This window comes from Balaenoptera ricei, chromosome 15 (genome assembly GCF_028023285.1).
Source record: "Balaenoptera ricei isolate mBalRic1 chromosome 15, mBalRic1.hap2, whole genome shotgun sequence".
Lineage (NCBI taxonomy): Eukaryota > Metazoa > Chordata > Mammalia > Artiodactyla > Balaenopteridae > Balaenoptera > Balaenoptera ricei.
Genome location: NC_082653.1, coordinates 10,262,291 through 10,288,769, shown reverse-complemented (window position 1 = coordinate 10,288,769; position 26,479 = coordinate 10,262,291). Strand labels below are relative to the sequence as shown.

General features: G+C 47.6%; 1 protein-coding gene across 2 annotated transcripts in view; it reads right to left on the bottom strand.

Moving 5' to 3' along the window:
* Positions 1 to 15,213: 15,213 nt before the first annotated feature.
* Positions 15,214 to 26,479, bottom strand: part of ATP9A (ATPase phospholipid transporting 9A (putative)) — a 133,255-nt gene continuing 121,989 nt past the window's right edge. For both annotated transcript variants that reach the window (XM_059898514.1, XM_059898515.1), the window contains exons 24-28: positions 25,606 to 25,670; positions 24,045 to 24,153; positions 23,323 to 23,380; positions 21,010 to 21,213; positions 15,214 to 19,651 (exon numbers count right to left, since the gene is read on the bottom strand). In XM_059898514.1, coding sequence (XP_059754497.1) covers positions 19,515 to 19,651; positions 21,010 to 21,213; positions 23,323 to 23,380; positions 24,045 to 24,153; positions 25,606 to 25,670 — 573 coding nt within the window. In that variant the 3' untranslated portion in view covers positions 15,214 to 19,514. The remainder of the gene's footprint in view (positions 19,652 to 21,009; positions 21,214 to 23,322; positions 23,381 to 24,044; positions 24,154 to 25,605; positions 25,671 to 26,479) is intronic.

The window sequence follows — 26,479 nt, the reverse complement described above, 5'->3', positions numbered from 1 at the left end:
AGAAGTAGATCTTAAAAGGACTTTCTGAAACTTTTTTTCCCGCCTCCTGATAAGCATCTTGACTCACCATGGCAGTAAGAGCAGTGAAACGGGTGCTATCACGAGAGCTATCTTGAAGCATTTCATTCCAGTTCCCAAATGGAGCTTTATATTGTGTTTGTCATAAATCCACATATTCTTCTCTTCCGGACCACTAGAACTGCAAAGTAGAGCTTGCTTCAATATCTGAGGGCAGGACACCAGGACCCTCACCCTTCTGTGGACATTCCGTAAAAACCCACAAAACCAATGCCTCCACCAGGCCCTGTGCATCATCACGAGGAAACACAGGGCCACCTGCTGAAGATCTGATTAGAAAGAAAGGGGAGCACCCTGAGCAGCGAACGTGATAGAACAACTCAGCAAAACGGTCTTTACACTACTAAGCACCGCTGTTATTCTTGGGGATGATACCACAGACGCCGTCAGAAACTGGATTCTCCAAAACACAGATATTGTGATATTGAGGTTCTCGGGAATCAAAGAGAATTGTTAGCCCATGCTCCATGTGCCATCTGAAAAAATGCAATCTGGTGTAGTCACCAATACAGTGAAATAATAGCAAAATGTCTTTTCATATACACATGAAAGAGAGAGAGATGGGGGAAGAAAAAGAAAGAGAGAGAGGGAGGAAAAGAGGGAAGGAAAAAGAGAGGAAGAAAGGGAGGGAGGAGGGGTATCATGTGACCAGGGCCTAAACCAATCAGCACATGGAACTCCCCTGACCACTATGATTGGTTCAGGGATGAGCACATGACCAAGTCAGAGCCAGTGTTTATACAAAAGGCCTTCAACCCGGCTTTGGACAGACTCACTCTTTCCTGTTGGAAATGAAGGTGGAAGGATGTGACCAATGTGGCAACAGAAGGGGCAAGCTGGAGTAGAGTCAGTGTGGTGAAAGCAGAGCCAAGAGTGTGAGAGAGAAACCAAATCCCAGCCCCATTGCTGGAACCCCTGAATCCAACTGAGCCTGAAGTCCACCCCTGGACTTTTCAATAATAAACTCCTTTTTTACTTAAATCAGTTTGTAAGGTTACACGGGGTATGGGTTAAATTTGAATTTCAGATAAACAACGAATAATAAATTGTTAGCATATGTATGCCCTATGCAATATTTCGGACAACTTTATGCTAAAAAAGTTATTTGTTGTTTATCTAAAATTTAAATGTAACTGGGTGTCCTATCTTTTATTTGGCAACCTTACCAGCTTGGGCCAGGTTTCAGATTACTTGTACCCAAGCGTGTCTTAACTGATGTCCAGCCCCACACCCTTCAACAAGGGCACCGAGGTGCCCACTGGCCCCAACTCCCTCCACAGACCAGCCCCAAGGCCCAACAGCAGGAATTTGCACTATGTGATTTCTCACAAGGACACCACCCCTGGAAGTAAAGACCCATTGCCAACCTCCAGGGCTCCCCAGGGCATTATTCTAGGAGGTAAGCAAAGTACAGTCCGCATTTTGTAAATGAGTAGACTGAGACTCAAAGGTTTTGCGCTTCACATGGGGTCAGCCATGTTTCTTACCAAGCCTGGTAAGGAGCTAGGGAGGGAGCTGCTCCCCGAGGGTCTTTTGGAGGGAGCCTCGTGGCTGCTCTCTGGACAGAGGCAGGAGGCCTGGGCTGTCTCAGTCACTCTGGCTGGGATCACAGAAAACCCAGTGGCTTCCTTCCCTGAGGGGTTTCAAGGGCCTGGGCACAGGGTAAGAGAAGGGACATCATGCTGACCCCAGACAGCCAGGGGAGTGGGGGACGCCGGCAGGTCCCGGTGGGGGGCAAGTGTTCCCTCCGACTTCCAGTCTCCTCGGCGTTTCCCAGGCCCCTCTCCTCCAGGGATCCTCACTTTCAACTTCGGTTTTGCTTTTTTTTTTTTTCTTTTCTTCTCTCTGTTGTTACCACTTTATAAATAAATAAATAAAGCAAACCAACAAAGCAAACATCTGGAAAGCTTTGTGGAAAATGGCATCTTGCTCCGACGACCCACCCTCCCTGGAGTCAGAATGCAAATGCCCGCGGGATTCACAAGTGGCCCCCAAATGCTCTCAGAGGTGAGACGCCGGCCCCTCTGTTCTCCTACCAAAGCCCCGTCTTCGCCTGGGGTCATGTCCTTCCAAAATCACCACCATCTCCAAGGAGGTGGTTCCCAACGCCCTGCCCTGAACAAGTGCCCCACAGGCTCATGGGCCTCCGTGCACTCTGCCCAGCACATCCCCAATCCCATCCCATCCATTTCCTCCCACTTGGGTGTCTCTTTTCCACTTGGGCAGTCACTGCTCCACCTTGGACTTACATCTCATTCCTGAGCCATCACAAAAGCCTCTTCTCCCCTCGCGTCACGTCTTCTGCTTCGCTCCAACCAACCCCTCTCCCACCACCGCTGCCAAGGGTATCTTCCCAAAGAATAGTTTGGATAATAATATCACTCCCCTGCTCAACAACCCTCTATGGCTCCCCATTGCCTCCTGAAATAAATACCAGCTTCCTCACTATGGTGTTAAACCTTCCTGTGGTGGATGTCTGCTGTTTTGGTTTTCCATCATTCCTTTTCTCTTCTCTTGGCAACTTCACTCTGGGTTTTCTTGGGGGAAGAGGGAGGAGTCACACGTCCCCCCCCTTTGAGTCCATGTGGTTTGGGGGCTGCCTTCAGTCTCACGTCCAGGAGGGGGTTGTGTGACCCAGGCTGGGCATGTGCCACGTTCCCCTGAACAAAGGAGTTGGTTCAGGGTTGGCCATGTGAGCCAGGTCAGGCCAACCACAGTCAACACCAGGTTTCTGGCTGGAACTGCTGAGAAAGAAGGGCTCTCTCTGTCTCTGTCTCTTTCTCTCTCTCTGTTGGTGTTGCCAGGCAGGCCAGAAACTGCTGAGGGCCATCTTACCAACACAAGGGGAGAGCAAACTCAGAAGAAAACAGAGCTGTGAGATCAAAAAAAAAGTGGTCTATAAAATATCTTAAAGTCCCTGGATACAGCTGTGCCTGAAGTCAATGCTACCCACTCACTACATCCCTCTTTTTTTTTTTTAAGTTTGAACTAGTTTGACGTGAGTTTCTATCACTGGCAACTGAGCAATATTGTTTCAGCTTCCTTTCTAGCTGTACTCCCACTATTTCCCTATGTGTCTTTATACTTCTGAGAAAATGGCATCGTGAACAGTTAGTGGAATGTACTCCACCGTCCAGCCTCTGTGCCTTTAGTCCTGCTGTTTCCTTGACTTGAAATGCCCTCCTGACATCACTGTCTACCAAAACACTAATTCTTCTTTAAGGCATTTCTCAAGCAAGCTTGCAATCCATGAGAATGTCATAGCTGCCACTGCCTTGCTTTCTGTCCCTGTAGTGCTCTCAAAGAACTTATCACCCATCCTTGAATTCCAGTCATTTGTACACCTCCTATTCCTTCTCAGAGACAGGGACTTAGACGACAAGAAGACATCTTCATTCAGCTCTAAGCACAATGCATGGCACAGAACAGAAGCCCAGGAAAGCATCTTTGCCCTCAAGGCCACCTGGTGAAACATCCCAACACTCACTCACCTGAAGTCTTGATTTTGTGGCAGATGGTCTGCCTGCCCCACATCTGCTATCACACCTTTTCACACCAGTACCCCCATTTTCCTCTGGGGAACCATTCCATCTCCATTCCTATTCTTGTGGCTTAGGTGGAGCTCAGCCCACCTCTCTCTGGCTCCAATAATGACATGTGGCCCAGAGCTGGCCAAGCAGGGCATCTCACACTTCCAGCCACAGTGATTGTCTCAGGGTTGGATGAGGGACCGACCAATGAGATTCAAACCTGCTGGAGCTAATGAGAAGGAGCCACTCTGTGGACTGGGATTGGAAAACTAGTGGGATGAGCCTAGGTTCCTGGGGCCACCAGTAGGAGAGGTTCTGCCTGGAAAGAAGCAAACATCAAACCAAATAAAGCCAGGCGATAGAGGCAGATGCCTGATATCAGTTTCATTCTAGATCCAGCCATGCCTGAAGCTAACCCTACTCTGTACTTTTTAGGTACATGAGTCAATAAATTCCCAATTAATCGGGCTTCTGTTGCTTGCAACCATGAGTCTCAGCTGATACAAGTTCCACATCCTTCTCTCCATCATCATGCCTAACCCAGAACACAAGTGGTCCATAAATATTTAGTCACTGATTAACTGAGGGCAGGACACACTCTCTGCCTTGTCACTATCCCCTCTCCCTCCACTCCACATCCCCTACTGTTAATCTATCTAAGATCTATCCATCTTTCACGTCTCAGTTTAACTATGACTCCTAGAAAGGCCTTTCCTAATACTCCCAGAAAAAAAAATTATGCCTCCCCATAATTTGGAACAGGCAGGAACCAGGAGACTCAAGAGACTCCCTGAGTCTCTCCTGGGCCTCATAACACCCCAGGCTTTTCCTTCATAACACTTCTTACAGTTGGCGATTCCTAACTGTTGGCAAAAGTAGATTATCATTCTATGTTCATTTCCCCTCCAAACTGCAAACTCCGCCAGGTGAGACACTGTCTCTTTTACCACTGCATCCCCAGAGCCAACATGGAAACTAGCACAGAGTAGGTGCCCAGTAAATGGTCACTGAATTTATAAATGCATTGACACCACTCAGAAATCAATTAAAAGATTACGTGACCCATGTTTCTCAATTTGAATAAAGATGGTGGAACCACATACCCTATTTGCACCTGGTCCATTGAAGGAGGGCTCCAGGGAGAACCAGGCTGGGGAAGGCATGGAGGGAAATTGCCTCTTTGTGCAACTCCACAGGGGTTTTAGCGTCTTGAATTTGATCAGAAAGCCCAACACAATTTGTGGTTCATTACTAGGGACCCTAGCCACGCCCTGAAGCAAATGTCAAATTTCACACATTTAATGAACTCCATGCTTGAAATATGTGGCCTGTAAAATCTGATTTACACTGCTATTAAAATCCATGGTGCCTAAAAAGGAACGTGAAAAGTATATATTTGTGCTTAGAGAAGAGCCTTTTTTTAATTTCCCCGAGACGTTAATTCACTCCAAGGTGCATAAACGTTCCCTAAAGCTTTATTTCAATTGCAATATTTCTTTCAGCACCTCAAATTTAGTTACCAACTTTTGAGAAGAGTGGTTGTGTTAGGTCACACACGAGTGGAAAAGTGTCACCATGTAATTGCCAGCTCTCGGGAAGGTAAGCGGAGTTGACAGCTGAGGTGGGGACAGCCCCCAACTTGCACGGCCAAGTTTACTTGGCACCATCATTAAAACCTGCCTTACGTCAACATCGGTACAGCCGTCGTGCCTGGCAAGGTGAAATTTTTTTTCATTTCAGCCCAAATCCTTATTTACTGGATGCTACCACCTGGTGTTTCTTTCTTCTCCAGGTTTGCCACCGGCTTTGGCACATTTTAGGTAAGTTTCATACCTGGGGCGGCTGAGCTACGTGGCAGGTCACAGATGGCCTCCCTCTGGGGGTGTTCCATGGAGCAATGAGGACACAACTTTTATGGCCACTTCCGGACTGAAAAGGACACCCTGACTCCTACCCCCCACCTTTCAAGCTCCACTGGTTCAAAGAAATCCGTCCAACAAAGAGAGAGAAAGCACTGTAGACCCTGCTGGGGTCAGCCAACTGCCACCCCCTCTCCCTGGTTTTTGGAAGAGCAGGGGTCAAATCTGATTGGCCGTCCTCCATTCCCCTCTCGCCAGTGATTGGTTTAGGGGTGGGCGTGTATCCCAGTACTGGCCAATGAGATGTAAGAAGGACTTCTAGGAGAAGTTTCAAAGCTGATCAAAACAGATGGCCGAGGAGAGTGTGTCCCGATTTTTCTAAAGTTCCACCAGAGATTCTGAGAGTCACCCTGGTGTGGAACTCAGTGCCTTCATTTCAGAGTAGGAACTGAAGCCTGGAGAGGGAACATCTTGATCAGGGAGTTCAGTGGCAAAGCCAAGATTATTACTGTAATAGACACAGTTATTCTTTGACCACCCAAGCATCCATTTGCCTTTTCTTCTTGGGGAAACAAAAACAATCCCCTTGAAAAATTACCTCTTCCCCAGGGCAGACAATCTGGAGGAACTGTAAGTCAAAATACCCGGCTATGTGACCCAAGCTGGATTCATGAGATTCCCCCACCAGGACTTTGACTGTGTAGTGATACGCGGTGGGGTTGGGTGGGGTAGATTAAAAAAGCTGGAGGTGATAAAACAAGCTGCAGGAACCTGACCGGAGGTGGATTAGCTCCTGCCACCTGCATCCCCAGCATATCCTGGTTCCTGCCTGTTCCAAGCCCAAGTTCCAGTCTGAGTCACTCTGCATCCTGGCAATAAATTCTCCCTCCCCGATTCTTGGCTTAGCTTTGCCAGTGCTGATTTCGGTTGCGTGCAAACATGGAGCTGTGACTGACACAGAATGGCTTTATGTGTTCATGCACCGTGCCCGGCATTTCACATATATCAATACATTCATTTCTCCCAACAAGTATTATCAGTTAGGGACTGGGCACACGTATACTCAGACACATACTCATTTCACAGATGAAAAACCTCAGGTTCAGGGTGCATTATTTGTCCAGCATTTCATAATTAATAAGTTAATAAGCCAGGTCTGGAATATAAGTGTATCTTGTGTTCCTTATCTGTCAAACGAGTTTAATGCCACTTAAACCACACGGTTACTGTGAGGACTCAACAAGACAATACAGGTGGAAAACACAGCATACACACTCCCATTTGGAAGCCATGTAGCTCTTAGAAGTCTTTCTTGAGAGGCATTTCCTGGGTCCAGTGGAGATTCTCTCAAGAATTAAGAGAGCTTTCTCATGGGTTGATCCAGCTACCAAAAGCCACAACCCTGGACTTGGAGAAAGAAATCAGTCATACTTGGGGCAAGCAGTGTGGTCTGGGGCATGAGCCACATCCTTGACATCTCTGGTGATGGGAATCCTAGCAGGTCCACTGTCTAAGCTGGCCTGGAAAGTTCAGAAAGCAGCAAGTTCTGGCATGGAGACAGGCCCAGGGGGGTAAATGGACGCCTTCCTGCTAGAAAACAATACTCACTTCCTGCCACTCATAAGCGCTGGCCGCCATTGCTCTTCTTTCTCTTCCTTGATACGCTGAACACTTCCTGCCACAGGGCATTTGCACGTGCTATTTCCTCTGCCTCAAACACTCTTTTCTCATATCTATGAATGCTGGTTCCCCTCACCTTTCAGATTTAAGCTCCAAATTCACCTATTCAAGGACACCGTCCCTGGCTACCAAGTCTAAAATGGCCACACACACTCTTCACCCCTCACCCCTATCCCACTCCAGTCTCCCTAATGGCATCCTGATTTAATTTCACCATAGTAATTATCACTGTGAAATGCAGTTACCTTATTTGTTTACTTCACTTATTCATTCCACAGTTATTGAACACTCACCATGTGCCACCTTTTTCTAGGTACCCAGAATAGCAAATAAGTCAAAGAGCATACATTCCACTGGACGATACTGAAAATAACACTCTAATAGCACTAAGTGCCTGAGGACAAATACAGCAGGGTAAGGGGCTAGAGAGTGACAGGGCTGTAACGTTAGTGGGGCAGTCAGGTAAGGCCTCTCTGAGAAGGGACATCTGAGCAAAGACCTACATGATGCCTGTTTGTTTCTCCATCTAAGACAGAAGGTACTTCAGAGAGCAGGGGCCATGGATGCCACATCCTCAGTGCCTAGAAGCTGCCTGGCTCCCAGTAGGTGCTCGTAGATGTTGAACGGTGCCTCCAGACAGCCCAGGGGCTCTCTTCCCCAGTGACAACATCCCTGCAATGACTCATGACTCGAGGCCTCTACCCCATCCCAGGGCTGACTCTGCTCATAATTAGAAGGTGGGAACAACCACAATGACAGCAGCTAGAAAATGTGGCAATTCCCTGGGAACTGCTATGTCAGGAACGAAGGTAAGGAGGGTCCTTGGGAATGATGAGAGTCAGATAAACAGAGCACTCGTCATCTTCACTGACATTTCTCAACCTCTCATGACATGCCATAAAGGAATGCAGCTTGCTAGACAGACTCAGGCTGTTGTTTTTACTGGGAGCCTTGAAGTTGAGGGTTAAAGCGGATTATAGCTCCAAAGAGGCAGCTGCCTCTAAGACAACAGACCTGGGTTCCAATCCTCACCCCACCTCTTACCTAGGAGCTGTGTCACCTTGAGCCAGTCACTGAATCTCTTAAAACCTTATCGGTAGAAAAGATAACAACCGTCTCTCCCTCTTCAAAAACATTCTGTATGTGAAGCACTTTGCAAAAAACCAGAGCTGCTGTTGAACCAAGACCCCCCCCATACCAGGCTAAGAAATGATCTGATGCAAACGAGAACCACAATGAGATACCACAATGCACCCACCAGAGTGGCTAGTATGAGAAATATCGACAACAAAGAGAATGAATTGACAAGCTACAGGTGGGGGAAAAACTTTTTGCAAATCACGTATTCAACAACATACTTCTATCCAGAACGTATAAAGAACTCTCAGAATTCAACAGTAAGGAAACAATCTAATTTAAATGGTTGGGGGGGGGGCAGGGGGAGGGGGTGAGACATGAATACCTCACCAAAGAAGACATGTGGGTGGCAACCAAGCACAAGAAAAGATGTTCAATGTCATCGACCATTAGGAACATACAATTAAAAATCATGAAGAGGGACCACTGCACCTCTGTTAGAATGTCTAAAACAAAAGGACTGACAATGCCAAGTGCTGCCGAGGATGTGGAGCAACTGGAACGCTCATGTGTTACTGCCATGGAATGCAAAAACAGTGCAGCTGCTCTGGACACAGTTTGGTAGGGTTTGTCTTTTAACAGACTTATTAAGATATAAGTATTAAGATATAAGTTATATACTATAAAATTCACCCATACGTGGTGTATAATTAAACGTGTTTTAGTGCGTGTACAGTTGTGTAACCATCATCACAAGCTAATTTTAGAACTTTTTCATCATCCCCAAAAGAAACCCCCTACCCATCAGAAGTCACACCTATCCTCTGATCTTCCCCAGCCCTAGGCAACCACTAATCTACTTTCTGTCTCTATAGATTTGCCTCTTCTGGACTTTTCATATAATTATGCAATCATACAACATGTGGCCTATAGGGACTGGTTTATTTCACTCAGCATAATGTTTTCAAGGTCCATCCATGTTGTAGCATGTGTCAGTACTTCATTCCTTTTTATGGCTGGACAGCATTCCACAGTTATGGATAGACCACATTTTGTTTACCCGTTGATCAGTTGATGGACAATTGAATTGTTTGCACTTTTTGGTGATTGTGAATAGTGTTATGAATATCTGTGTTGCTATGTGGCCCTGCTTCATCCTCAGTCTCTCTCAACGATGCTTTTCTCATCTGCAAAATGAGGATAACACCTCATAATCACAGAATGAGGGGCAGGTGGGAAAGCACTTTGCAACCGTAAAATGCCGTGACACAGCAAGGCCCACTTTTTCAAGTCAGGTTCCTGAATCTTCCAGAATCCACTCTTAAAACTCAATGACCGGGGCTTCCCTGGTGGTGCAGTGGTTAAGAATCCACCTGCCAATGCAGGGGACACGGGTTCGAGCCCTGGTCCGGGAAGATCCCACATGCCGCGGAGCAACTAAGTCTGTGCGCCACAGCTACTGAGCCTGTGCTCTAGAGCTCGCGAGCCACAGCTACTGAGCCCGCGTGCCACAACTACTGAAGCCCACACGCCTAGAGCCCATGCTCTGCAACAAGAGAACCCACCGCAATGAGAAGTCCACGCACCACAACGAAGAGTAGCCCCGACTCGCCGCAACTAGAGAAAGCTCACACACAGCAACAAAAACCCAAAGCAGCCAAAAAAAAAAAACAAAACAAAACTCAATGACCACAACACTGTAAACCAACTACATTTCAATAAAAGTTAAAAAAAAAAAATTCAGTGACTTAATGCCACCGAACGGTATACTTTAAAACGGTGAAAATGGTACACTTTGTGTATATTTTACCAGAATAAAAAAAACAAACTCAAAGTCACCACGGTCCGGGTCCTGGGCTGGCTGAGGACAAAACCGGAAGTCAGTTCCTTCCAAGCCGCCTCTCCACATCCCCTAAGAGCAAAGCCAATGAGGAAGCACCACCCACGTGGGCTCCAGCCACCCCCTCCCCCTTCACTTCTCTCAAGCCTCTTGGTTTATTTTTTCAAACTCAAGCAGATTTTGCTTTCTGCTCTATTCATGAATTTGTTTTCATGTGAAAAAAATGTGTTAAATGATTTGCCAATTCAATGACTGACTGACTCTCATTCTCCATCCCAAATTGCGGAGTCAGTGGAGTTTGGGGGACGTCCTCTTTCTCCTTTGGCTACGTCTACCCCCAGCCCTGAAGGGGTGTAAGCCTCAGGTAGGGATGCCCAGGCCAGCCCAGCATAAGGTGGGCAGGTTCGTGTCCCACGCGGGGAAGAGGAGCCACTCAGAGCAGGGCAATTTAAAGGGAAAGCACCTGCAAAGTCAAGGAAAGGTGAGCAGAGTCAAGGTGGGATATTGCCTCTGTGCCCAAACCTTTAACTCTTATAAGGACTCTATCCAGACAGGTGACCTTGGTGTTTGGAAAAAACACGCACGTGAACCCATCTCTATGAAGGACTTTGAGCGTCGGGGAGACGGCCTCCCTCCATCTGCAGCCCGCCCTCCCTCAGAGGTCTCAAGTGATGACAGCAGCTGTGCCATGAGCCTCGTTGCTGGCTCTCACAGGTGGTGTTCCTGGTCCTAAAAACAGGCAGGGAACTGAAGCTCAGAGACTCTAAGGAATCGGCCCCATATCACTCAGTAGGTGTGGGACTGGGTATTCAAACCAAGTCTGTCTCGATTCCAGCTGGGGCCATGGCATGGTGCCCTTTGCTGCCTCCCCCTACCCCCCGCCAAATTCCAGCCCGTCTCCTAAAATGTCATTGCATTCATTTCGACTCCCGCCCACCATTAGGCCCAGAAGAAAGGTAGTGCATTCTCTTGGTGTCTCCCTTAAGTATGAAGCCATTTTAGAGCAAAAGTCTCCACGTCTGCATCAGGCAGCCTGGCTAGCGGGACTTTTTCTGGCCTGATTTTCTCCAATTCTGATGGTGATGAGCTGCCTAGTAAAATCATGCTAAGTTTTGTGCAGAGCGAGTAGCATCTTACACGCTAATTACTGGCCACGTCTTTGAAGAATTCCTGTGCGATTTCCAGGGTAATCAACTCACCTCTTTCCTTGGGTCTGATTAGTAGTTTGGGCAAACTGGAGCCCCCGGCCCCGGCCCCACTCGAATCAGCAGGGCTCTGGATGTCGTTAGCTACTCCAATTGCCTTCTAAAAAATCTGTTTCACATAAAAGGACAAATGAGAATGAGTATTTGCCCATCTTTAAGACACTAACTACATTCTTTTCCACAGCCTGTTCTCGTTATTATTTCTCTCTTCAGGAGGAATTTGAACACAGCCTGGGTTCCCGCACGCAGTTCATGACTGCAAAGCGCTTCCTCTTCGAAATCCGACCCAAGTGGGCATATTCTGGAAATGTGGCATCTTCGAAGAACGTGACCCAGTTCATTCTTCTCTACTGGTTCTCCCTCCAGACTCACCTTCTAAGTCGGAGGTGGCCGGCTTTCCAGGGCTCGCCCAAGAACAATCACCTCTGCCCACTGCACCCCAGGCAGGGCTGAACAGAGACCCTTTGTAGTATTTGCTGGAAAAGCAAGAAGAAACTTCATCCAAGGACCGCCTTCTTCTCCTCTTTATATAATAGTTAGTGTCCTTTATGCCAATAAAGTCACACAGAAATACTGGGCAGGGCTTCCCTGGTGGCGCAGTGGTTGAGAATCCGCCTGCCAATGCAGGGTACACGGGTTCGAGCCCCGGTCTGGGAAGATCCCACATGCCGCGGAGCAACTAGGCCCGTGAGCCACAACTACTGAGCCTGCGCGTCTGGAGCCTGTGCTCCGCAACAAGAGAGGCCACGATAGTGACAGGCCCGCGCACCGCGATGAAGAGTGCCCCCCGCTCGCCGCAACTAGAGAAAGCCCTCGCACAGAAACGAAGACCCAACGCAGCCAAAAATAAATAATAAATAAAAAAAAATTTAAAAAAAAAAAAAAAAAAAAAGAAATACTGGGCATGGCAGTGGGTTGATTCCAATGGGAGGGGTCTCGCCTCAACCCCCTTGGAACACAGAGGTGGAAACAAAGACAGGAAGGGATGGGTCAGTGAGTAGCAGGGAGAGAGTAAACTGGGGCCCCTTGGACAGAGTTCAGGTTCTGACATAGTTCTTGGGCCAACTTTAATAATGCTCGCTTGGTTCTCATACAGCACTCAGTGAATGAATGCCATGGACCGCAGGCCCTACCTGCCTCCCCACCCCACCCTCATTTCCTCCAACCTCCCTCTTGGTCTCAGCACTCCGGCCATGTGCCCGCCTTTCTGCTCCTCTGACACGCCCAGCCTTTCCAACCCCAGGGCCTTTGCATACCCTGCTGCCCAAACACCATTTCCCCCAGAGCTTCCCACAGTTCCCTTCCTCTCATCCTTCAGGCTTCTGCTCCAGTGGTCCATCCCAAAGGGCCCTTCTCTGACCCCCATCACTTCCACTATCCATACTTTAACCATATCATCACTCTTTTCTTCTCCCTCTCCCTGCTTTCTTCAGAGGACATTAGAGTCTGTATCTGTATGTCCACTGTCTCTCCCACACACAGAAGATAATCACTATGAGGGCAGGAACTGTCCCTCTTGCTCTCCACTGTTGCTTCCTGCCCGAAGAACAGTACCCAACACATAGTAGGTGCTCAGTAAATATTTAGTGAATGAATGAATGAATACATCAGCATACTCCACACAACTCCCATCCCTCTTTCTGGATTCTGCAATCTTCCTTGAAGAAAAAAAAAATATTCCTGGGCTTATCTGGACCCAATAAAAGAAAAAATGTTCTTCTCTTAAATCTCTTGAAAATGAACAGCAGAGGCTTAGGAACACGAAGTTCTCAGTGTAAGCAAACAGAACCTGCAGGCTGAGTTCTAAGAAATGAGACCTGGCTGGTCACCGAGCATAGGGTGTGGGGCTGGTGACTTCACATATGATTCAGTTACCCCCAAATTTTATGGGGAATCCATTTCAAAATCAAAACCTCAATATGGAAAGTGGAGGGTGGCTTTGCTTTGGCATTCTTACGAGAAGGCAGGCCTTCTGAAAAGATGCTACGCTGTAGATAACTCATCCATAAAAGGGGGAGCAGGAGGGAAGGGGAGAAACCCCAGGATCGGGCATACTTCTCTGCTAAGGCTTCAGATGAAAACCGATCCGGGAGTGCGTGATCCTCCAAAAATCTGCCAGCCCCCAAAGTACTTAAGTTATCCCTCCAACCACAGCCACATGGAGAACGAAATTAAATCCCACGGAAAGATTTGACTTTTTTTTTTTTTTTAACATTATGCAATGTTTGGATGAAGAAAGGGGGGGAGGATATCAGAAGAAAAAAAAAAAAAAAAAACTCATCGTTTTCCCAGAGTTTAGCAAAGCTATTTCTAGCTTTTAACGATACATTTCACCATCACTTCACGGGTAGTTTTGAGAGGCGCAAAGGAGGGACTGTTCTGTTATGTAACCCATTTAAAGTAGGAAATTAGCAAGTCCTGAATGAATTCGGTTACTGTGCTCCGACTTGTGGAAAGTTTGGAGCGACTACAGTTCTATTTTGAGGTGAGCAAATCCATCATTTACAGATCAGCTCACAAATACTGCAGGGTTTCATGTCACCCTGAAAAGTTTCATAACAAAAACAGTTAAAGTACTTGAGGTGTTGGGACATTTCGTCTCTAAACCTTATGAGCCTGAAGAGTGAGGAGGGCAAGGATTCCCAGTTGCCAATTATTCAAAAATGCAAATATCTGAGATCAAATAAATATTCATCTCACCCCCGCCCCCATCTTTTTTTCTTTTTTCTTTTTTTCCCCAAGCGAAGTCCAGCAAAATAGTCTGGTCAACAACATAAAAAGAAATGTCTGTTTTTAACGGAGCCGTCGGCCATGAAATAAATTCTGAAGCGATGAAAGCAGCGTCTTGAAACATAACAGTTAGGTATGCTGGGCCCGCCGGGCTGGTGAAAACAGGAAACAGAAATGTCTTTTGATCCTCAAGTTCCCCCTAGTGGCTCGGATGGAGGAGTGTCCGCACATTCATGGAATTTCACAGCAGGTAAAAGCGGTCTGAAGACTTTACATCGATGGCATGCGGTTAAGGAAAAGTACTGCCCTCTGCTCTTGAGCGCATGCGTCCTCCACGTGCCCAGGGAGCCGCTGTTGACTGCGGCACAGCTAATGTACAGTCCCCTCTCGACTCCATAAACTGAGAACGGCCCTTTCAGTGGAGAGCCAGGGAGAGGAAGCCAGTAGCCCGCACTGCAAAGAGCTGCTAGTTAAAACATTTGGCCAGTTGGATGTATAATCAGCTTCTTGAGACAGGAGTTTACGGCTGCTGGGCTCCTTTGGAAATGAAGACAGACTCTTAAAAATGGCAAAACTGACGCTTGCAGATTGTATGTGGGTTTCTCAACCTCAACACTTTTGACGTCGGTTTGAATGATCCTCTGCTGCGGGGCTGCCCTGTGCAGTCTTCATTAGATGCCAGCAGAGCACCACCCCTCCAAGTTGTGAGAACCAAAAGTGACTTCAGACATTGCCCCATGCCCCCTGCAGGCCACAGTCACCTCTGGCTGAGAATCACTGGATTAGATGAATAAAATACCATGTCCTCTGTATCCTATACAATAGCTTAAAAAACCTCTTTTCCCTAAAACTTAAGTGACCGGGTTCCTAAATCTTCTATCACTTGATTAAAAAAAAAAATCTATACAAAGCAATCAAAGACTGGGTGTATAGATACAATGTGAATCATAAAATATGTTCGCTTTTTTTATATAGATCACCTTTTGAAATTCTAACATATCTGGAATAGACAACAGTACAGAATAATAAATAATGCATGGGTTTGGGGGGTTTTTTTTTTGCTGAAATTAAAATAATTCTTTACCTGGAGAAAAAGCTATTTACATTTTATGTACCATGAGATACATACAACATAGGAGCATTATAATAACAAGCTCTCATTTTGACACCAGAGTTTCATGTCCCTGCACAAATTAAAATGATCCCCAAAGGCATAAAGTACACAAGCTTTATTGGGCAACAGCAACGGGCCACGCTGGCAGACAATGAAAATAGAACCGCTCAGAATCTCACAGGATCACATGTATGTCATCACAGGATCAAGAATTTAAATCATCTGGGAGCTCCTGCTAAATTAAAGCTCTGTACTATCACTTCCCTCTAATCAAAAAACGCTGTCCTGGTGAGTATCTGCCATGAGGATTACAGATAATCTACTAATGAGGAAGTCAAGGAGTCCCAGAGGAATTCAGTCAGCCCCATTGCAACAAAACAATAAATGAGCCACAATATTTGTTTTTTGCAAATACCACGCCCCCTCCCCTCCTGCCCCCCAGCAAACACACTATTCACTGACATCGCCCAGCGACACCAACAGACTGTGTCTCCAACCATACTGTGACGAAGAAGACAGATTCCCAGGAACGCCGCGCTGGTGTGAGAAGATGCTGAGCGTCTCCAAGTACTGCAATGCTGCTCACGTGCTTATCGGTTCCATCCAAGAGCATAATATATATATTTTTCCAAGACACAATGGACTTAATTAATGGAAATATTTCCTAAGACATACATACAAATGACCAAAAAAAAAAAAAGCTTTATGTTAAAAGAAGGAGGGAGAAATAAAGTCTGTTGTCTTTGCAAAGCTCCTTGTATATTTCTTAATGAAAAACAAAACCGTGACAGGATTTTAACGCAGTGAAAACCAAGTATGTCTTCAAAACACTTGAGGTGACATCATACACTCACACATACACACGTTTCGAACACACCAAAAAGATCCAAGATAAAAGTGGCTGATAGGTGTTGGCCTTAAGCAAGATAGAGCAGAAGATCACGTAGGTCCCATCTGCAATTCTGGCGCAGGTTTAAAATGCTGCCCCATAAAGGCGCAAGGGCATTCCCATTCCCACCCCGGGAAAAACAAAACAAAGTATAAAAGCAAAGGTCTAGAGAAAGAAAAACAGGCATGATCATGTCAATTTCCAATGAGCACAAAAGCCCAAAATACATTCAAAAGTACTGTCAGCATAACCTAAGTTTTCAGTGGAAAACATACGGAGGAAAGGGTATGCAGACGTTGGTATTTAAGATCACTGCTACGAAAAAGGGTTTCACTTAAGGGAAGCGAGTCTGGGATCTGGCTATAATAAAGCTAAAAGTGGGAGGAATCCCGGCCCTGGGCCTCCCAGCTCCAGGCGGCTGTAAACAGATGGTTTGCTCCAATCTCAAGATGCTCCTTGGGATGCCCTTCACCGCTTTAGGGCGAAGTCCTCTGCCCCAAGCAACCCAAGTAAGTGCAGCCAGTCTCACGGAGCACGATAAGCAACACACACATGCATGTGCACACTCTCAGATTAGCACTGAAACGGGCAGATACAAGAAAGCACTCAAGATGGAGACACTTGTCTGGTCACTTTCCTAGAGAAAGGGAGGGAAAAAGAGACACCCAACGGATTCCTCGCTTTCCCACACGCACAACCGTCACCAAAAAATATAATAAAAGTCATCATCAAATAATAAAATTAAGTTACTCTGACAGAAATACCTAATGTTGTCAAAGGGCAGGGGGAGGTGTAATTTTTACTTTGAGGAAAGTATTTAAACAGCGCTGATTGTGTGCCAGGGGCCTCTGGCTGTCGGAGACTTGGGGCCGCTGAGTTCCAAGGCGAGGGGACCTCCAAGGTGTCAACGGTGTTTCCTAAGTTCCTTCCAGACTGGTGAACGGAATCCTTATGCTTTTTATGAACTCAGCAGTTTCCTGTAAAATGGCTTGGATTTTTTTGTCTGTGCCTTTGTCTTCTCTCCACAGCTAAGCTAACACGGGAAGTGCCTGTGTACGCAGATCCTCTGTTGGGATCATGGGCTGATGTGTGCACGTCAGGATCGTGTACTCTCAGCTGACTCGTGGCTCCCGCCATGTGGGTCTCTAGAGTTTGAGAAGCACACATGTGTTTTCCTAGACACTCCGGACCCCGGAAGGCGGCGGGAGCAGGCTGCCCCCTGGCAGGGTGGCTCTCCCACACGGTCACGGTCCCCGCTTGCATTTTAGTCCCTCTCACCCTTGGCCGCCTCCGCCAGGGTACGGTCGAAAGGCAGAACGAGGGGGTCTGTTGATGGCACAAACGCACCTGCGACCTCCAGGCACAGCTGCTTCTGCTCCTCTGGGACGCTTTCTCCCTCCCAGATGCCGAGCAAGAGTTTAGGTGTTGACTTTCAAAGTCAACTCAAGCACCTCGATCAAAACTGGGAATTAAGGAAAAGACCAAAGAGACTATCTTCATTCCCTGTCACTGCTGGAAACATCTAAAAATTTCCATGAGACCTACCTGTAGGAGCCATCACCTGTCTGTGAACAAGGTCAAGTTCACGGTTTGAGAACTGGGCGTAGAAGTACCTTTAGACTTCCGGTTATACAGGCTGACTTCCAAGCAGACACACAGGTACAAAAACGCTGAGCACTACGTCCTCTCACTCCACCTCTGAAACCACATAAAATCACCCAGCAAAGACGTCAGACCTGCTCGCCCCTTCTCAAAGTTTTGGACAAAGATCCTCTTCCTGAATAACCATTCATTCAATACAACATTTACCTCCTGTAAATGTTTTCTGTGTGGCAGAAATGGCTGGGACAGAATGGGAAAAATCCTGCATAACTGCAGAATCTTAAAACTAAAATAGAAGTGATGTCATAGCCAATTTCACAGTGCCTGCAACTTACTGTCAATTCTATAAAGTTTTAAAAGGGCAACAGAAATACACGAGCATATCGAGTGCTCCAAAGTCAAGGGCCTCGTGTCCCCAGCTCTCCAAGAGCAGGCTTACCCTAGGGTGGTAGCCATAACTTACATCTCTGAAGCACATGAAGAAGAACCAGGCTGAAGGGCTGGAGGGTATGTACTCATAAAGAATTAATCACAAATCTAAGATCTCGAGCACGATCAGCTCTTGCAGATCCACCAACCTAATCCTCTGGCACGCACATGTGGCTTCTGCCAGGAGAGACTTGAAAACCCAAGAAAGCTTTGCCGGGCCACATCCAGCGCTTGAAAATTCTCTTCTTCCCCTGAAACAAGAAGCCACAGCTTTATAGGAAACACACATGCGTGGGCCCCACCCTGGTGGGGAGAGGAATCTCTACTCCTGGCTGCCTTCCAGCAAGTTCCCCTTGAAATCTGTAGGCTGCGCAACCGAGCCCAGACCCCAGAGCTGTAGCCCGGGCCTCCTTCGACTGGGGCTCCTTGCTCGAAGCTGCCACTGATGAATGGCAGCATGCTAAGACGCCTCTGCCTTTATCATTGTGTCCTCAGTAATTCCTCCTAACAGGAAACAGATTTCTGTGGACGTAAAGAGCCCCAGTCCCTGACCTTTCCACTTTAGACTTAGAGGGTCTGAGCCACATGTGCTACGTTGCCTAAAGAATTAGCTGAGTCTCTTGTCACACACTGTCGACACATTTAGGGGCCGTTCAGTGGCACGTTTCCTCCTAAAACAACTCTGCTGAAAATGTCTCAGAGTGTCCTCAGATAGCCACAGGCTTTGTAATTGTTACCAGATCGGAACAAAGCAAGATAACACCTTTGAAATTCTTTTACGAGGTGACAGGTGATGTTAACTCCAGGACCACAGATGCTGAACTGGAGGAAGGATAACATACGGATTTACGGTTCTCTCTCTCTTCTGCTCTCTTCTCATGTGGTTTTCTGTAATCCTAGGAATCCAGTGCCGTTTCGATAAGCAGGGCTGCCTTAGAGAGGATATTTAGCATTTCCAAATTGAGATTACTGTCCGGTTAACTTCTTACCAAATGTCACCGTCTTTTCCCCCAAACCTATACTGAGAGCTTTATCTTTGTCTGAAACCAGTTTTTTAAGAGCAGAAAGACGTAAAAGTGCACACACATTGGGATTGTTTAAAACAACAACCAAAAAACCCTCTACAGTCTTCGACTAGACAGAAACTTTTATCACATGACAACAAAATTCAAGTCATAAGGAAGCCTGCACAGTGACCCATGAATAAATCTCTCGGCTGAGTCGCCGGTTTTCACACAGTCACATTCACTCGACTGTGAATCACCAGGGGCTCAGGCAGGCCCGCGTGGGGCCCTCTCAGGCGCCTCCCTCCTGTTTACGCGGTGTCGGGCTCTGTGGAAGCGCAGAGCCTCTTCATGTCAGAACTGCACGTGGGAGCCACCACTGCACAATCCACGGGTGGTGGTGGTTAATAGAAATGCAACTTGAACTCTGTCCGCCAGGAGAGTGCGGAGACCGGGGTCCTCTCCCGAGCGCCCGGCCTAGGACGTGAGCTTCGAGTAGCTGGGAGGGGAGAACCGCCTTCGCAGGTACTTGAGGACATAGAGGGGCAGACAGCTGACCAGAGTGATGACAGACACTTTCCACAAGAAGGACAATGTGGCAATGAAGTACACGTCTGCAAGCAAACAGAAGACAGCAGTGAGCGGGCGGGAACGTGCCGCCCAGAGCTGGCGGGGCGGCAGGGCCATCGGAGGGGACGCGGGCCCCTCTCCCGCAGGGACTATGCTGACAGCACCCAGGCTGCCGGCCTGACGTCCCTTCCCTGTCTCTCTCCTCCTCTCTCTGACCTGCTTCTGGAGCTTCCGGACGTTCCGTGAAACGCTGTTTTCAACAACTCTGAGAAGAAAACCGTGGGCAAAAGAATCCCCCTTCCAAGTGTTTTTGATTTGGAATCTGACAGCTGGAGTTTTTCTTTCTAAACCCGGCAGAAAGTGACGCTCAAACACACAGTTCTTCCCAGCAACTTTTCCCCTTCGCCTCAGCAATGGTCACAGAAGCCAGAGCCGGGTCTGAGGGTGGTGCAAAGAGGGGCGGAGACCCCTCGTCAGGAAGAGTGTGACCTGGAGGGGCGGGGAGCTCCCCCTCCTGCCGCCACACGGTCAGGCCTGCAGTTCCGAGGTTTGTGCAGCAGAGGAGCGACAGCTAGTGATTTGCAACAGTACCGGGAGTGGATGCCTGCCAGCCGCCTTCCCTGCCTCTTGAGCACAGGCTGGGGGAGACGCAGCGGGCACTGAGGAAGCACCTACTAAGTGCCAGGCCCAGGGCCCCGACCACGGGCCCAGTCCTATGACTGGTCCACATCTAAGGTGATGACCAAAGCCTCTTGAGGGCAGAGCTTGCATCTTCTAAGCCTCTGTGACTCCCTGGCCTCAAGCCACTGAGCGCACAGTAGGTGCTCACAAAACCTATTCAGAGAGACTTTTCAAACAAGTGTGAAACTGTTCTAAGACTTCACTTTTCACGGGAGTGCTCCTTTTTCCTTTATCAAAACCTTCTTAAAGAGCGTTTACTGATAAAGAAGAGGCGTGATAGAAGATGCTTTCATGATAAGGCAGAGTTTCTCAAGCTAATAACACTGGTTAAGTCCTGCTGAACTGTCATTTACTCTCTGGATTCTCACCATCTCCATAGCTCCACGGAGCCCGGCACAGTGACCAGCTCCCCTGGAGAAGCCCACTAGGTCCTTGAAGAACTGAATGAATCCCCTTCTAAGCCAGCAGGCACGCTGGCACGGCGTGGTTTTAACGAAAACACTCTACATTAAGATCGTGCCCGCCAGCCTCAGTTCCAAGAGGCTGATTCTCAACTGCCACTGGTCCCAAGGGACGCCAGTGAGAAAAGGGCGGGCAGCTGAGTACAAAGGCCTGCTGGACAAAGGGCCCAGGACACGAGCGCTGGGGAGGCTGCCTCCCTTCCCAGCTGCTGAGACCCCTGGACCTGATGGGCGGGCCCCTAGGTGCAGGGGGGTCTCACCGATAAATTCGTGGAGGAACACCAGGGAGGCGACGTAGCAGGCCAGGCTGAGCAGCTCGGCCACCGTCATGAGCCAGTGCCAGGTCTGGATGGTGAGGGCCACCATCAGCAGCTCCGTGAGGATCAGCGACGTGAAGGAAATCGCCACGATGTGCACGAATTCCGACTCAAACAGCAGCAGCGCCCCGTACATGATGGTGCTCCCTGCAAGGGCGGAGGGAAGTCTGGCTGGGGAGGGGCTTCTGCTGCCCACGCAGCCCTCCCTGCTGGGAGCCGACGCCTCCCCCGCCTTCCCCACCGAAGGCTCACCCCGCTCACCCACATCTGACTCCTTTTGTTTTTCCCGTTCAGACATGAAAGGTACCATTTGTTAAAGGAGGTTAATGAGTGCTACTTTATGGAGGTTTGAAAGAGAGGCATCACATTCTAGTTTTCCTACGTTCCCTTTTGGCTGTATATAAGACAGAGTTTATTTTTATTTTATTTTTTTCTTAACATCTTTATTGGAGTATAACTGCTTTACAATGGTGTGTTGGTTTCTGCTGTATAACAAAGTGAATCAGCTATACATACACATACATCCCCGTATCTCCTCCCTCTTGAGTCTCCCTCCCACCCTCCCTATCCCATCCCTCTAGGTGGACACAAAGCACCGAGCTGATCTCTCTGTGCTATGCGGCTGCTTCCCACTAGCTATCTATTTTACATTTGGTAGCGTATATATGTCCATGCCACTCTCTCACTTTGTTCCAGCTTACCGTTCCCCCTCCCTGTGTCCTCAAGTCCATTCTCTATGGCTGTGTCTTTATTAATAGAGAGTTTATAATTGCATAGAGAGGGAGAGGAAGAGATAGAGGGGAAAAAAAGGAAAAGAGAGGCAGAGAGAGTAACTGTCTGGACTGGGTGGAACAAGAAATAGAAGTTTCTGTGTATTATTTTAAATGACAGATGTAGTCAGCCACAGAAGAACAAATACTGTACAATCCCACGTATATGACGGATCTAAGTAGTCACATTCACAGAGACAAAGTAGAATGGTGACTACCAGGAACTGTGCGGAGGAAGGAGAGAGGCGTTTGTTGTTGAATGGATACAGAGTTTCAGTTTTGCAAGATGAAAAAGTTCTGGAGATCTGCTTCACAACAACGTGAACATACTGGACACTACTGAACTGCGCACTTAAGAAGAGTTAGACGGTAAATGTTATGCTTTGTCTCCTTTACCCCCCTCCCTGCCCCCAAACACAAAAAATGATAGGGACAACCAAGCGAGACCCTCAAAGAATTACGCACCTGCACTGAGGAGAGAAAGGAAAGTGGGGGAGGGTCCAGATAAGTGCATTTTCATCCAGAATTGCAGGCACCCAATGGGGAATGTCTCACGTTGATCAGAAACACTAGCCGCATGAGATTCCTGCTCAAGAGCAGGGCCAGGAGACCCTGAGCCCCAAAACTCCTCAAATGACTGCCTATTACAACAGTACTGGGGATGCAGGGGGTGCAATAAAGCACCACTGCTTGTTATTATGAACTTCCATGCAGGATTTGCTTTCTTCAGACAGCTACATACATGTCACTTTGCTATACTTCTCAAAAGAAAAAAAAAACCCTCAAATTGTTTCAATGACCATTTAGCCTCCTAACAAATTCAACGGTCTACACTTTTTGACCACACATCCCATCAGAAAAAAAACACTAAGAATGAATCCCTAACGGACGATGTGGATTTCTAAATTATCCATGTGTACCTGTGCAGACAGACACAGAGAGGTAGCAGGACCACTGTGCAAATGTATCAGGTACATTATAAAACATACATGACAACAGAAGTTCTAAAAAGAGGAAAAAATACATACAAAGAGAGGTTCTGACATTTCCTTTTCATATTCCAGTAAGTCGCCTTACAAAGCCTGTACAGTCTGAGGGACCCTCTCTGGAGGCCACAGAAGTAAATATGTTGTTCAAGAACTACAACTTGACTTCAGAAAAAGTATCAGAACATTCCAGAAAGCGACCACTTTTTGTTACAATGACTTGAACACCCCAGCAGGGTTTGATTAGTATTAGTTGCACTTTTCTCTGACTTTGTCTCAGTTAAGCGGACAGCACCTCCTCACATGTGTGCCTCTGTGCCTGATGAGCAAGGCCTTAGAACCCGAGGAGGGGGGCTCCCTCGGACACAATGCCACACTCCTTACTGCAACCTCAGGATGCCAGCTGCTTCTCTTTGTGTTCTACAGACAACAGAATGGTGAAGTTGACCCTGGGGCCAAGGCCAGAGCATAAGACGACAGGTGGTTTCACCCGTCCTTACCTTGATAGATGCTGATCAAAACCCATATCAAGAATGTCTTGTAGGACAACGGCCGTCCCTGAATGAGAGAGAGGAAGACAGAGCGGGTTAGCGTGCGGGGCTCATCCAGGGCACGAGCCACTGTCAGGCTACCCTCCACCAACCAGACAAGGCAACCTGCCTGTTTTCATCAAAACAGTGGCTCACACACATCAAAATACATTAAAGAAATGACTTTTTTTAAAAGAGAATTGATATTAGATGGAAATATTGGGTTGGCCCAAAAGTTCGTTTGGGTTTTTCCGTAAGATGTTACGGAATAACCCGAACGAACTTTTGGGCCAACCCAGTAAATCTGCTCTTTATCAAAAACCCCTTGAGGACCAACAAATGCAATTACACACACACATTTTTCAGGAGTGTACACAAAAGCATTTCCAGGAACAGACACAAGCTGCAGCTACAAAATGGAACTGTCAGGGGCTTTTTAAAAAGGCATTAGAAGGTTTGTTTTAAAAGCTGACATATCACTGTACAGTTTAATATTCTTTACATGTGCATATCATACTTTAAGAAAAGACATATACTCCCACGCCTTCCTCTCAAAAGCAAGCCACCAGTTCAAGTGCGTTCACATCAGACATGGAGGGTCTGTGTGAAATATGTTAAAAGAGGGAGGGAGGGAGGGAAGAAGGAAGAAACGATGGATATGGAGGAAGGAAGGAGGAAGGGGCTCAGTGAACCTTGAGGAGATCCTTGTAGAGCTCAGGGTACAGCATGGCAACTTCTGACTTGACATCTTTGTCCAGGACCAGAGAAAACACAGGAAACATGGTATAGATGGTGGAGTACCTGGGAGAAAAAAAATCACCACAGGTAATATCCAGCCAGTGGAGTACAAGCCATGTGCTGCCCCAGCCTCTGGAGCCCAATTTCCATTCCTTCATTCAACTACTACGTACTGAGCACCTGGTATGTGCCAGGGCCAGTTCAAAGCACTGGAGATTCAAGATGAAAAAAGCAGACCATAACGCCTGCCCTCGGAGAGCTTCCGTGCTGGCCGGTGAGTCAAAAAACAAATTCAGTGAACTATACCGCGTGCTGGAGGTTAAGTGCTGAGGAGGGAAATACAACGGGGAAGAGGGAATGAGACATGGGGTGGGGTGGTGCAATTTTAGAGAGGGTGGACAGGAGACGGGGCATTTGAGAAAACACCCACAAGAGGTGAGGGGGAGGCCATGCCAATATCCGAGGGAAGAGCATCCCAGGCAGAGAGAACAGCAAGTGCAAAGGCCCTGAGGTGGAGGCATGTCTGTCCTGTTTGAAGAACAGCGAGGCTGCCAGTCTGGGTGGAGCTGAGTGGGTGAGGGGGAAAGCGAAGAGATGAGAACCAAGAGGGAAGAGGGGACCAGATCATGGGGGGGGGGGCACATGGAGCACGGCTCAGGGAACCCCTGGTTCTATTCTGGCATGTTCTGCCACTCTTCCAGGGCCTGACAAAGGACAGGCCATTTTTCCAGTTAGAAGCAGGCAGAATTCCAGTGCCTACTCTCAGGCTGAACATAAGAAGATGGAAGGCATGCTTTGTAAGATTCCACTGGGACCAGCCGGCCTCTCTGTGCTTCCCACCTTGGTAACCAGGGGAGCGCCCTGCCAGCGTCTCGATCTAGGGCATGTGGTAACCAAACTCCACCTACCTGGGGAATTCAGAGACTGGGCACATCCTCTCAAAAGGTCAAAAGGAACGTCCTAAATTCCAGGTCAGGAACAGGGGGTGGGTTTGATAGCAAACATAGCAAACGTCCAAGGGACAGCGTGCCTCACAGGTCAGTGGCACGCAGTGGCCAAGCTCTATCAGGGGTAACCCGGAGAGAGCAAGGCTCTGGCCGCCTTAGAGACCCACCAGCAGGATGGTCCACTATGGGCAGCCATGGCAGAGAGGGTACTTTCCAGATGCCCCTTCCACTTTGTCTAAGACCCCTCAGTGATTTCCTAAGAAATCACAGTCTGTGAAGCTTCACTCTTGCCTGGTGTGCCAATCAGCTGACAACCTCAGGCTCTCGTGGGCGAGCATTCTTCAACCATCAGGTATGAATGGACCACAAACAGATCGGACGCTGCATCCGCAATTTGGTTAAGGGCTTACCAGTTCAAAAACGTATTCATTCAAGAAGGTTCTAAACCAGACTGCCAGACCTGCCTTGACTTGGGGACTGAAGGGTCTTCACATGATGCTTCCTCCTTCTTCTGTGGCATTTTAGGGAGATTTCATTAAAAATTAATACCTTGCCTGGACTTCCTTACCCAATGATGAGGAATCCTTGATAGAGAGGAACGGAGGCAAAGTAAAACACGGAGGAAAACACAGCCTGTGCCGAGGAAAAAGAAGGATGTTACCAAAAACCATGACCAAAGCCCTTGTGTTTGTATCAGAAAAATAACAGCCATCGCTTACAGAGCACTTATTTTACACCCGCACGGTTACGGTGCTTTAAGTATATTAGCTCATTTAATTACTACAGCAACCCTGTGAAGGAGATACTGTTATATCATCATCCCCATTTTACAGATGAGGGAAGTAAGGCACAGAGAGGTTAAGTGACTTGCCCAAGATAGCACAGCTCATAAGGGACAGAGCCAGGAGTCACACCAGGGAGTTTAGCTCCAGGGTCCACTCTCAGCTCCTCTGTGAACATTAAGTTACACAAGCTGGACCTGGAAATACTTTGTATCTGATCTCAGTGAATCTCCAGAAGAACGCATGAGATCAAGTCCTAATATCCCCTACATTTTACAGAAGGGGAAACTGAGCACATAAATGGCCCTGCGGGACTCAAGCCCAGTTCTGTCTCCAGAGCCCACACTCCTGACGGCTCAGAATTACCACCTCTCTGGGTCTACAATCGATAAACGAGTTGGTGGACGTATTGGAAACAGATAGGGGAAAATATCCTCCACTGTGAGGATATGCACCAGTTACCCTTGGGACCGCAGAGAAGGCTTCACTTCTCATATTACATGTTTCACTCTTCTTGGAAATTTTTACAAAGAGCCCACAACCTGCTACTTTTGCAATTAGACAAAAGCAATAACGATATTTACGAACCCCTACTGAAATGTCTGCTTCCGGATTTGGAAAATATTAGCTACTGGCAGTGAAAAGTAGGCTAGGGAGATA